General features: G+C 40.9%; 3 protein-coding genes across 5 annotated transcripts in view; all 3 read right to left on the minus strand.

Annotated features, from left to right (window-relative positions):
• Positions 1–13,345, minus strand: part of LOC143000816 (uncharacterized) — an 83,562-nt gene that overhangs the window by 10,974 nt on the left and 59,243 nt on the right. The window lies entirely within an intron of this gene.
• LOC143000819 (uncharacterized) lies at positions 5–7,834 on the minus strand. The gene is made up of 7 exons (XM_076150252.1): positions 7,448–7,834; positions 7,270–7,352; positions 6,566–6,591; positions 6,110–6,454; positions 3,316–3,467; positions 3,055–3,221; positions 5–697 (listed from the first exon to the last, which is right to left on the minus strand). Exons 1-7 carry the CDS (start codon positions 7,579–7,581, stop codon positions 435–437), a joined length of 1,170 nt encoding a protein of 389 aa, XP_076006367.1. The 5' UTR covers positions 7,582–7,834; the 3' UTR covers positions 5–434.
• LOC143000817 (apoptosis-associated speck-like protein containing a CARD) overlaps positions 10,720–13,345 on the minus strand; it is a 39,417-nt gene continuing 36,791 nt past the window's right edge. Inside the window, exons 8-10 of one of the 3 annotated variants that reach the window (XM_076150247.1) lie at positions 13,037–13,086; positions 12,732–12,916; positions 11,926–12,007 (exon numbers count right to left, since the gene is read on the minus strand). In XM_076150247.1, the coding sequence (XP_076006362.1) occupies positions 12,808–12,916; positions 13,037–13,086 (159 nt within the window). In that variant the 3' untranslated portion in view covers positions 11,926–12,007; positions 12,732–12,807. Of the gene's footprint in view, positions 12,008–12,731; positions 12,917–13,036; positions 13,087–13,345 lie in introns of all 3 variants that reach the window. The other 2 variants (XM_076150248.1, XM_076150251.1) reach the window with 2 other exon arrangements.

A 13,345-nucleotide genomic window follows, 5' to 3' on the forward strand; every position in this document is an offset into this window, starting at 1 on the left:
GACAAGGATACTTATATGGAAACTATAGACGCACAAAAACGAAAACCCCTCTCCTATCGCAGGACAGCTAATAGAGCACAGGTAAACAATCTCCTTTGACGAGACAAAATTAGAAATAGGATGGATAACTTTACATTCACATTCAAGAATGACATTAATTTTAAACCAACACGTGATGAACTCCAACATTAGATTCAATTCCAATTACACATTATGCAAATAAGCAAAATATATGTTGAATTTTTGGCTCCAACAGGAAGAATAGATGTGTCTTTATTCATTCCACATTCGTCTGATTTTATGTGACCATGTTCAAAAAGTCGATATCATCTTTTAAAATGCCCCCCTCTAGAAAAAAGATTCATAATTTCCCAGTTTTACTGTGGAACTTTGGTCTCAAGGTGATCTGTGGATATTTGATCCAAAAAATGGATTCAACCATGACAATTACGTCTTTTCTTGAGCTCATCCATAAGCACTGGCTCCTTTCTCTCAAGAATCATATTGAATTCAATTTTGCCCTGCTGAGTTTTTATCACAGTGAAGATCTCCCTCATCTGATCCTGAGACGTCCTGATTTTGAAGATTGCATCATAACATTCTTGATCGATAACCTTCTTCGTTTTCAGGGAGTCCAAAATCTGTTTGACATTTATTTTAGTCACTTTCTGGATCAGATCTTCTGCATTTTTCTCCACTGTGGAATGACGGAAAAAAATTTGATGTTTATGAATTATGAGGCGACAGTCAAACTTAACAATCCAGTGTAAACAAATACAAGGGCACAGCAATAACTTCTGTCTTTGTAACTCTATTTGTTGATTCCACACTGTGGTCAGTACTTTGTATTATGTGTTTAAAAAAACCCTAGAACAACCAGATAACCAAACCCCCAGGACTAACAGGTCATTTGTCACTTTAAGAGGCATTAATAAGCCTGTATAGTGCTAAGATAGCGTGATGACAAAATATATAAAAGATATGTTAAAATCGGACAGCTTTTTGTCTGTATTGCCAAATGGATGTTTATTTTACAATATTGTATGAAAATTCTGTACACCAACAGAAAAATCAAGCTGCAGGTCAGCCAGCAAAGAGTTACATGCTCTAGTGCAGGGGTCTCGAACTCAACTTCCCAGGGGGCCGCTGAAGGTAGAGTCTGGGTGAGGCTGGGCCGCACCAAGTATTCCACAAAAAAAGGGTTTCAAGTACTCAAAAAAAAGTACCTTTAAGGCAGGCTTTCCATTGTGATATATTTACATGTTTTTATCCCAATACCTGAGTATTTGGGATCTTATTTAGTATGCCCTTTCTATATATTCTGAGAGTGATTTGAAAACGTTTTCATTGTTCATAGCTTTTTTGAGCACTTTGTTTTTCTTATCATTATTACATTAATCAATCGTGTTCTCTCTCAGGTGTAAATACATTTTCTTCTTTTTCTTTACATCCTACACATCCTTCTGCTCTACCAAATTTCTCTGGATGCCATTGAGCAAACTCTGGTGTCCATGTTACTCCACCTGTCTTAACTCTTAACTTCAAGTGCATTGTCTCATGTTGTATATCTTTTAATTTCTTGCACTTTTTGACTGATTGATTGTTCTTGGTAAATTTGTTTTCTTTTGCAATCGCACATATCTGTCCTTTTTCATTCTCTTTATTTCTCTTGTAATTATAATCTCTGACTGTTTCTTTACGATATTCAGGTTCAAAACACCACTTGGCTTTTGTTCTTGCCGCCCATCTCATGCTATTTGCTAACCATGCAATTATTTTCCCTTTCCTATTGCAACACTCTGCTGTCTTTATTAGGTCACTGATTACTCTTGTTGAGTCCTCTGTACCTTGCACTGGGTGACAGGATATTTTTTCCTTCCACTTGGTGTCACTCCGGAATAGTGATGGGCATTTCTCTTTTTAGAGAGCCGGTTATTTTGGCTCGGCTGAGTAAAAAGAGCCGGCACGTTCAGCTCCCAAGTCGCTCTTCAAATTTTTTTGCACTTAACAATTTGTTGGTGGCTTTGCTTTTTTCTATCGCACACTTGCCGGTGCCGGCTCACTTGCCGGTTAAAATGACGGACAGCGTCATACGTCTCTCTCTGTCTTCCTTCACCCCCCGCTTCTATCGCGTACTTACCGGTGAAAATCATGGACAATCCGGAGCCGGCTCCCGTTGGTCACTTCAAAGTTCACGACCAACCCATCACTTCTCCGGAATCACGTTTCAACCAAGTGACTAACTTTGCTAATTCACATCAACTAACTTGTCAACAAACAAACACAGCTGTCACGAGCCTGAGCTCGTGACAGCTGAGCAAGTGATAAACAAACAAATAAAACGCCCAGGGCAACGACTCGCGCAACCACCCTGGACAGGTCGCCAGTCCATCGCAAGGCACACATAGACCCAAACAACACTCACTCTCACATTCACACCTACAGACAATTTGGAATCACCTAATTAACTTGCATGTTTTGGACTGTGGGAAGAAGCCAAAGTACCCGGAGAGAACCCAAGATAAAATCAAATTTTATGTTATCTTATCTTATTTGCAGAGGCTTTAGTTGTCAAACTTGCACATCTTCATAATTTCCCTCTGCAGCCACAAAAGCCATTGTAATGTTGTTTTTAACATTCTGAATAGTGCTCCATCAGACCAATGAAACGATCATTGTCTATCCCTGATGTTGATGGTCCATGTCGACCAGCGTCACATCGTTCCTCAACCAGCCCAACAGGATATGGTGTGCTAGACAGCTACTCTTGGGCCTATATATAGCTAATACTGTAAAAATATGGAAACTGGTATATATTAAAGAAACTGGGATATATATATATATATATTACAGAAAAAAATCCAAGAGCAGACAATATCTAGTTTGAGCACAGGCAACAGGAATCCAAGGGACAGGAGAAACATTATGAGTGCAAGAAGCTCAGTTTAAAGTGCAAGCAGAGACATTTAGACTCTTGCTCTTAGATTGACAGATCACGCTCTTGAATTATGATAGGATTGTCTCCCCATAACCCAGGGCTTGATCAACACTTACAGAAAGACACCTTGGCACTGCTGGTGGGTGGCCTGGTGGCAGCAGATCTGGTCCTCCGAGCAGCCACAGGCTTTTTTTGATCACGCTGCAGAATGTATCTGATGGTGCCCTCCATTGGTGAATTAGGGGTGCAGGTTTCCTTCTTGCCCCGCAGGAATTCTACGTAACTATACAAAAAGGGCAGGGTAGTGTGCAGTGCATATTGTGCTGCTTGCTGTGTGATTTGTTATTCTTTGCAACTCATCATGCCCTCAAACATACCTGATTCTGACTCTGTCCTTCGACTCGTACAGACTCTTCAGGGTTTCGGATTTGTATTGACCAAAACCAATCTTTCCTTTCGGGGCTTGGCGGTGGAACCTGACTCCATTTGCAAAGTCAGGGTAGAACATCGAGTAGTCAGTCAAGGCATTCTTAGGATAAAGACAAGAAATGTTGTTGTTACCAGAGCACCTTCTATATATTTCCTACTAATCATTCACATTTAGGGTTGTTTAATGACCCTAGTGGTGGGCAACTGTCATCACCGTTTGTGCTTACAGAGAATTCCGCCAGGTGTCAATAGATTTTGTCTCCCTTACCCGAAAGCAGTGCTTCTCAAATAGGGGGGGCGCGGTGAAATGCCAGGGGTGGCGCGTGTGACCCCGGGGGACATAGGTGGCAGTGGCGCTTTCACGTTTACATGTAGTGTGCCATTTACTCTCATTATTAGAGAATGCACAGGGAGTGTTAGCTCCTCTGCCGTGGTGTGGGGTTTTTTATTTTGCACCGAGCAAGCGCGCACGCACGCACACGCACCCACACACACACACACACACACACACACACACACACAGAGCTGGAGCCAGCGCAGAAGACACATTGGAAAAAAACTTAACAGGGATGAAAAGAAAGGCAGAGAGAGACGGAGATAATGAGACAGACAAAAGTCTCCCGAAAGCTAAGACGAGGAAATATGTCGAAGCACATGTAGCGCTTGGCGTCTCTGTGACTACGGTGGGAGACGAGGAAAGATCGGTGTGTTTACTGTGTCTAAAAATGTTGACAGCGGACAGCATGAAGCCAAATAAATGAAGGCGTCACTTAAACACATCACAGCCCAACCACGCTGATAAGCCGCTTGAGTTTTTTCAGCGAAAACGTGCCGGTGAAAGAAAAACACCTCCCTCAACTCACAGACAAGATCAGCTGTTTCAAAAAATCAGCACAATTTGTTTTGTTTTTCATGTTTGTTTTTAAGTTAAAGTGTTTAATATGTTGCGCTCCTGAGGTCATGGTGCTGATCAACTTAATTTATTATTATTTATTAATTTTATTTAAGTTTATTTTTCAGTATCAAATGGCTCAATTAGTTGGTTGAAAAATGTTTGGTATAGTAAAATAGTTTACACAAGGATTTGATTTTGTTGAAATTAAGGCAAATTGATGCTCTTTAAATCTTTTCTGGTTCACACTAAAAAAACAAGGTTAGTAAAGTTATTCTTTGTTGTAAGTGGATCTATTTCTTTCTTTTTTTAGTTTTCCTTCATGTTAATAAGGATACAATGTTATGCACTTACTTGTTACTTGTAACAATTTTATAGACAAATTATACTATTTATCGTCGTGGCAGAGGGTGGGGGGAAGTAAAATGTTTTCTTCTTCCTAGGGGGGGCTCGACAGAAAACAATTGAGAAGCACTGTCCCAAAGGTAGAGGTATGAGTAACCAGACCCCATCAGAGTAAGAGCTGAGGTTTCTCAGGCAGGTGAGAAGGCCTCACTGCCTGATTTGGTTGCTGGACTCCTCAGAGTCTCTGTAGAAGAGAAAGAGGAGCTTGATGGCTACACCAAAGCTCAGTGTGACACTGAAATAGCCAATTTAGACAGAGGTGTTGATGACCCCATAGGACAAAGACAGTCTATTAAGGAGATAGGTGGCAGATTTTTCTTGCTCTTCCACCACAAGGCTAATTTACAAATGGCACACTTACTGGGAAGGCGGGGAACCTTTTTCCTATCACGGGCGATTCGTTATTTGCGCTGCGGATCAAACAGCCTCGCGGGTCGGAGTTTCCCCACCCCTGCCTTAAGGTGTCAGATGTAAAATATACATCTATCTATTATAAATACTGAAAGCATTATTTGGTCAACATAAGGTTACATTCACAATCAGAATACTGGCTTCAACCGTCTGAGCCTAATACACAAAGCCCAGAGAACTAGGGGAGGCAGTAGCTCAGTGGGTAGAGCTTCCGCTTGGGAACCGGAGGGTCACCGGTTTGAGGCCCTGCCGAGATGCCCCTGAGCAAGGCACCGAACCCTCAATTGCTCCCCCCTCTGCGAAGGGTGGTAATGTAATGTAAGTCGCTTTGGATAACAGTGTCTGCCAAATGATCGTAATGTAATGTAATGTAACTATTCGCCTTTCACCATGTCAGGCACAGAAGACATGCAAATGACTAATCGAGGAGGAGTACTACCTGAGCTTCAACACAAAGGTTTTTAACACTTCACCCACCAAGGGCTCTCTCTCTCGCACGCGGTAGCACGCACGCACGCACGCACATATACACACGTACACACACACACACACACAGACTTTTCGGGATTACTTTACCCACACGGGCGAAAACAGAATTACAGAATTATTTATCCGGCCTGTAATGTATGTGGGAGATGTAAGTATTCTCGGTTGGAACGAATAACAGAACATCAAAGTAAATAAGAGCGTAAATTCAATACTAAATTATGCAAGGGTTCCCGTGTTATAATAATAAGAAGATTAATTTGATTTCAGTTGTTAATTAAGATAGTCACATTTTATGGTGAAACCTTGAGGCTTAGGTCAATTATCTGCTATCTTTTCCCCTTTTAATAGGGGGTGGTTCTCCGAGGACTTTAATTTTTTTAAAGTTGTAATTATTATTAATTTAGTTTATTTGATAGCAATATTTAATAAAAGGTGATTATACCAACAACAGGCTTGTATTCCATTTTGAAGTGACAGTGGTGAAAGCTCAGTGTTGTGCAGTGTTGGTTGTGTGTTATGCTGGTGAGTATCTGCAGGCAGTGTACCTTGTTGGCCATCTGTGGGTTCTGAGAGTTTGTGTCCACTTTCTCTTCCAGGTGTGAAGCTACTAGCTTGGCGGTGTAACCCACATCATTCTCCAACAGCCATTTGAAGGTTTTCCCCTTATATTTGCCAAACTGAATTGTGAACCGGCTCAGAACCAGCCTGTTGTTTCCACAGTCGCCGCCCTCAGACTGCACACGGGCCTTTGCTTCAGCCTGTACGACTTCTGGTTTTCTGATCTTCCAAGAGGGCTGTTTGGTCAACTGGGCAGAGTAATCCTGGGCCTCACCCGAGGGTTCAGTCTCCAACGCGCCTTTTGAGTTCCTACGAAATGTAGGGTCACCATTCTAGACAGGGGAAACCGAAATACAAAAACAGAGTACAGCAAAATAACATACTTCATTACGACTTCATAATGGATCACATGTTAAAGAAGATGTCTGATACAGTGAACTTACATCTGTGCAGATGTTGGTTTCTGATTCTGTAAAGCAGAAAGATAATGGGATGGGATTTATCACATAATCACATCACAGATTACATGACAAGCTGCGGTGCTGGTTCTTTTCAAAACCGTAAAACTGACTTGTGTCTTATAAAAGTCAAGTAGGTGTGAATTTAGATCTGACGTTCATCAAAATATAGTTGCATAAATGGATCAAAATAATGAACAAATAAACAAATCCATCATATTCAGTATTGACTCTGTACTGTCTGTATATGTAATTAGGATGTCGTTGATTAGATCCGTCCCTTTACATTTGTTCGTGTCGGAGTAAATCTTTGAATTCTTACTTTCGCTTTCGTTAAATCTGAAAAGATCCAGATCCATTCATGATTTATTCATATTCTGTATGTAACATTCACTTATATGCGAACATGCAGATCGGCATGTTTAGTTTGCAGTGGTGCCGTCAGCAAGTTTCAGGTTCGATTCCCGACCTTTAAACTATATTTACACGATGAAAGGTTTATTTTCTACATGTTTCTACAACCTGACTGTGGTTTCATTTCCTTATTTTCGACCACATCATTTCGACCACAAGTCAAATTTCAATTGCATGCGATTTGTTGTGAGTTGTACGCAACATGATGACAAATAAAGTATCTGTATCTTGTATCTCGTATCCACTTCCGTGGATAGCTTCAGTGTTGAACTCACCTTGTCTCTTCCTCTTACTAGTCTTTTTCCGAGCACCGGGCTCCGTGAGCGTTGAAACGTTTTTATCCATCATTTGGCTGCGTCTGTAAAAACCCAGGCAATCGTCACTGATTGTTGCTGCTGATTTAATCTGCGTCCTGATGACGTCGCCGTACTGGACATTAAACTGTAAACTCACCGAGTCTCTGTCTCCTCTCTGCAACCAAACAATCGTAAAGAATCCTCAAGTCCATCGGTAAAGTCAGAAAGGCAAACAGGAACTCGACAGGTACGTTGGCTCCTCCCCGCATGTTGGCAGCGACAGCAGAGCATTACCCTACTCAGCAAGGTGTCAAACTCAAATACACAGTGGGCCAAAATAAAAAACTGGGTCTAAGACTCGTGGGCCAGACTCCCTACTTCTTAAAAAATGGACTACAATTGTGCTTCCCTTCTCTCCAGATGTATGATGATCAACATTTTCATATGGAAACATACTTAAGTTTAGCTTAAACATTAAGAGCAAGCACAGATTAATATTATAAATAGGCTCTTATTTTATCTTAATGCCCTTTATTGCTTTGCTGCTGTAACATGTGAAGTTCCCTATTGTGGGACGAATAAAGGATTATCTTATCTTATCTTATCTCTTATCATAAACACGTGAGAAATGGATTTTCAAATAAGAGCTCCATCAGTGGCATTCATTTTTTTTAAATTTGAATAAATAAAAGAAAATACTTCTCTGCCTTTCTCTATCTGCCACCTTTCAAGTGAATTTTCAATGGGAACCTTCAATGAAAATCCAACAATTCAACTATTCACAGTCCATACCTTGGAGTAGTGAGACAAAAGTGCATAAAGAAAGGCTCAGTTTGCTACACTCTGATTTACTCTGGTGCACATAGATATGTGTTGCCGAACATAGAGAGCATTTGAGCAGCTTGGGGATGAAATTGGGGAATTGTGTCGGGGACGAAACGAGGAACCAGAGTCATACTTTTGACTGGTTTGCCGGTTCGAGTCCCTGCCGAGGTGCCCCTGAGCAAGGCACCGAACCCTCAATTGCTCCCCCCTCTGCGAAGGGTGGTAATGTACTGTAAGTCGCTTTGGATAAAAGCGTCTGCCAAATGATCGTAATGTAATGTAATTATTTGAGGGGCATCTGTTTATTGGGGTGGAACATTTGTAGTCGTTCCGGTTGCGAATCAATGCTAAAAGCACTCAGGCCCCCGCGTTCTGTGAAAGAAATCTGTGAGAGAGAAACGGACTGACTCCTGGTTCTCCTGTTCACCTGCTGAACACAGGTTGGTTGTTGTTTATTATGTAAAAACAACTGTACAAAATTAAACTTTAGTAATGGGACTGTCTGAATGTTTTGAACGTTGCAAAAACGGTCAGCTTCCGAACCGAAGTAAAGTGAGTCTAATTTGTTTGGGTTTTTGCGGGACGGCGTCCATTTTGTTAATCTCAACGTAAACTGACACGGCTCCTGTAAACTCACTGGAATATCGTAATATGATGTATAAATAGTTCCAATGTGTTTAATATACTTTTAAGTTATTCATTGACATGTAAATCTAGTTCAAAGTTAATAGAATTTGGTTAAAACATTTCAGTGGCACAGTACAGCACACACACACAAACAGATGAAGACAAATCCCCAAATGACTGAAGCACTTTAGATATGATATACTTTTTGAGCAGTTGAATGTAAATGTTGTTTTCTTTACAATCTCCTTTGATGTTAACATAAAAGGTTATTTATGCTTTTCAATAAAGCATTTTATTATTATTATATATGTTACCTGTTATTTGTTTTTTACATTTGAGTCCACACATGTTATGCTTTGTGGCACAAAAGATTCATCTCACTGGTCAGTTTTTGAACACCACAATGTATTGAATAAATTCAAATACTGTGAAGAAACACTTTTTGACTTTTCATTAATATTTTTTCCTATTCAGCTACACAAACATCTTCAAACCACACAAAATTGTATTGTAAATGAGAGTATACCAGAGTCCTATGTACACCATGGTAATTTATTGATATGCCGCATAATGTCCTCCTTTTTGGTGTTATGGAAGTGGTCACCCTAGTGTTGTATGTAAGTATAAGATGTGCTCTAGTGGATGAACTGAGCAGATATGACTGGAGTGTATATTACCAACATATATTTTTGATATTTCCACCAGGTCTGATGATTGTGACACTTTTGCGACTCCTGGATCAGGTCTTCCACCAGCCTTTCCACTGCCTGAGTGAGCTTGATCTTCTGGCTGCGCTGACCATGTCCCTTTCCACCAACTTTCCACTCTGAAGCTGCAGCCCTCTCATGCTCCCTCTGCCTGTGGTTTAAAACCTGCTCAGTCGCCAGATCCAGAGGAACGTTCCACTACACGTTTTGGAGAGGAGGTCGTTGAGGATCGTGTCCGGGAGACCGCATGTTGTATTTTATTTCATTTGTACAGGTATGTGTTCAATTCTTTCATTGATTTCATAATAAATGCTGGTCATTTCTGCATTTAGTAGTTTGTTTAGGTCGAGTGCATTGCGCATTTATACATTTTATTTTGTGGCTTGACTTAGATGCACGAAACAAGTGCAGGCCTGCACCACTCTGAGTTCGTGCCACGCGTTACGGAGAGGAGGCCTGTTGACTCGTGTCTGGGTTATGTTATATTTTATTTCACTTGTACAGGAGACAATCTTCCTAATAAAGAAACAACCAGCAGCTGTCTGCGGTGCGGTATGTTCATCCAACACAAGAACACGACGTAGAGATCACCAGGAGTGACAGATGTGCCGCAGGCCTGGTCAGAGAGGACAGCGAGCCAGACATACCCGTTACAATGGTGCCGTGACCTTAACAGGATTGGTCTGAAGATCGACGCCAGCTCGTTCGCAGAGGAAGGCTGCTGTCACTCAACTTTCATGGTACTCAGGTATTTTTTGGGACTGTGCCGGATATCTGAGTGGAGCGTTTCCCTATTGTTTTCATGGACTAAACTGAGTTATACCAAAGAAACATGGAAGAGTCAAATTAGTGTGACATGGTTTTTTTATGCAGTTAATTGATTGATGTAGTTATCTAACTCTGTTACCAGTACTGTTCTTCATTCATGTTATGATATTGTGTGAGCGAAGGTGAGGGTGATGACCGTGTTCCTTTTGGGTACCCGTTTGGTGTGGGGAGGGGGTTAATCAACCAACCGGTTGTAACCAGAAGACCAGGGCCAATAGTCACAGGGCAGGAGAAGAGGCCTGTGTCAGGACTGTAGCCTTCTCCCTCATTCACCAGCACGGTTTGAAACCTCAGCACTCCAGAGAGAGTTGGGTAGCTGTCAGAGGTGTTCTGTTTGGCCGTGAAGGTAACAGGTCCTTCAGGAGAGAACAGAACAGTAAAATTGGTGACTGGAGGGATATTACTTGGTTGTGGTTTTCAACAAATATTCAACGTGGCGTCGGTGGTGGCCATTTTGAAATGTAATGGCAGGCACGGCCGAAATGTTGAAAACTCGGCCCACTATTAGGATGTCGTAGATTAGATCTGTCCCTTTACATTTGTCCGTGTCAGAGTTTACCTTTGATTTCTTACTTTGGCTTTCGTTAAATCGGAAAAGATCCAGATCCATTCGTGATTTATTCAGATCAGAATCACTTTATTGCCAATTAAGTTTACACTTAAAAGGAATTTGTTCCGGCAGCATTCACATTCTGTGTGTAACATTCACTTATATGCGAACATGCAGACCAGCATGTTTGTCAGTGGTGCTGTGAGCAAGTTGCAGGTTCGATTCCCGACCCTTAAACTATATTTACAAGATAAAAGGTTTATTTATACATTGTGACATCGTGAGGGGCTTTTCCCCTGAATGTCAGTTTCAGGCACTGCTCGGGTGTCCACAAATACAAGGAACAAAGGTTTTCAGCCACACAAGGTGCTTTTAATTTGCCCACTCGTTCCTCCGAATGTTCAACAAGGTTTCTTCATAAACCTGAAACGTGTCAACCAAAAGTAACAGGAGTTTCTACCACCAAGTGTGGCGCGCCGTCCAGCCTCCCTGTAGCTCTCCTGTGCTACCAACAGAGGGGGACATCTCTGTCCTTCAGGACTCAGCCTCTCATGATGTAACAACATGTACAAGTGTTGTAACAAGGATCCAACCTGTGGTTTCACTCCTTATTTGCTGTGTTTTCGACCACATCATAGCAGGACGTGATGGATCCCGCTCTAACATTTGGCTGCACTTCCGTGGATAGCTTCAGTGTTGAACTCACCCAGTCTCTTCCTCTTACTAGTCCTTTTCGGAGCACCAGGCTCCGTGAGCGTTGAAACGTTTTGATCCATCTCTTGGCTGCGTCTGTAAAAACCCAAGCAAACGTTACTGATTGTTGCTGCTGATTGAATCGGCGTCCTGACGACGTCACCCTCCGTCACTGTACTGGACATTAAACTGTAAACCCGAGTCTCTGTCTCCTCTCTGCAACCAAACAATCCTAAAGAATCCTCAAGTCAGAAGGCAGGAAGTCGACAGGAACGTTGGCTCCTCCAAAACTCCATTTTGCCCTGCTGAGTGTTTATCACTCTGAAGGTCTTCCTCATTTGATCCTGAGAGCTACCAGTCTTTTGGATTGTATCATTACATTCTTGATCGATGACCTTGGTTTTCAGGGAGTCCAAAATCAGTTTGTCCTTTATTTCAGTCACTTTCTGGATCAGATCTGCTTCATTGTTCTTCAGAAAGTCCTCCACTGAGGAGAGATGGACAGAAATGTGATGTTTATGAATTATGAGGTGACAGTCAAACTTTACAATCCAGTGTCAACAAATACAAGAGCACAGCAATAACTTCTGTCTTTGTAACTCTATTTGTTGATCCCACACTGTGGTCAGTATTGTGCTTGTATTGTGTGTGGCTGTTGAAATGAATACAGTTTGTTTCTCTGTGTTCCTAATATTTGTTACCCCTTATGTCAGGGGTGTCCAACTCAATACACAGTGGGCCAAAATATAAAAACTTGGAAAGTCGCGGGCCAGACTCCATCTTTCTTGAAAAATGGACTACAACCGTGCATCTTTTCTCTTCTCTCCAGATATATGATGATGAACTTTTTCATATGGAAACATACTTGAGTTTAGCTTAAACATTAAGTCTGGAACAAGGTCTTAATATTATAAATAGGCTCTTATTTTATCTTAAAGCCCTATATTGCTTTGCATCAACTTTGCTGCTGTAACATGTGAATTTCCCTGTTGTGGGACAAATAAAGGATTATATTATCTTATCTCTTATCTTAAACACATGAGAAATGGATTTTCAAATGAGGGAAACATCAGCGGCATTCGTTTCTTATTTTTATTTAAATAAATGAAATAATACTTTAAGCCTCTCTCTATCTGTAACCTTTCAAGTTAATTTGCAATGGGAACCTTTTTTTCACAGAACATCAAAACCAAAATAAAATAATTTCCTACCATGAAAATCCAACAATTCAACAAGTCCATGCCTTTGAGTAGTGAGACAAAAGTGCATAAAGAAAGGCTCAGTTTGCTACACTGATTTACTCTGATGCACATAGATATGTGAGTCGGTGATTTTCGCTGGGAGGTGCGATAAAAAGATACGATAGGATAAAACTTTATTATCCCATGGGAGATTGCTGAAAAATTAAAAGAAAAGATGCTCACTTGCCTCCACTTACAGTACATGGAGGTGTATTAACGGGCAAACTCTAGTTATATGGAGACATTTAATGATTCCTAAATCAATGTTATAATACCGTTTTGTAATTGTCATGGGAGCAGGTGTCACATGCCAAGGTGGAAAGTTCTGAAAAAATTGAATGATAAATGTCATTTGAATCAAACCAGTTTTCAGGAAGTTGATAACAAAAAAAAATTGACGTTTAGTTAGATATTACAATACATAGTACATTTGAATTCAGACTTTTTTCACACATTTCTGTTTACTATTACTATCTTTTTAATCGGAACGATTCCACAATAGTGTATTTCTGTGATGAGCTTGGATGAAGATGACTTTATTGTACTGCAACATAAGACATTGTTTCTGCCTATTTAACACATCA

The sequence above is a fragment of the Genypterus blacodes genome, unplaced genomic scaffold, assembly GCF_046128005.1.
Source record: "Genypterus blacodes isolate CSIRO-AG114 ecotype Tasmania unplaced genomic scaffold, CSIRO-AGI_Gbla_v1 ptg000052l_1, whole genome shotgun sequence".
NCBI lineage: Eukaryota > Metazoa > Chordata > Actinopteri > Ophidiiformes > Ophidiidae > Genypterus > Genypterus blacodes.

Bases quoted from the DNA above. Each gene is read 5' to 3' on its own strand.
- LOC143000819 (XM_076150252.1), bottom strand. From the start codon at position 7,581: ATGCTCTGCTGTCGCTGCCAACATGCGGGGAGGAGCCAACGTACCTGT. The intron at 6,455-6,565 runs GTAAGTTCACTG...TCCCCTGTCTAG, and splicing joins AAACCAACATCTGCACAGAT to AATGGTGACCCTACATTTCG. The intron at 3,222-3,315 runs GTATGTTTGAGG...CTTTTTGTATAG, and splicing joins AAGGACAGAGTCAGAATCAG to TTACGTAGAATTCCTGCGGG.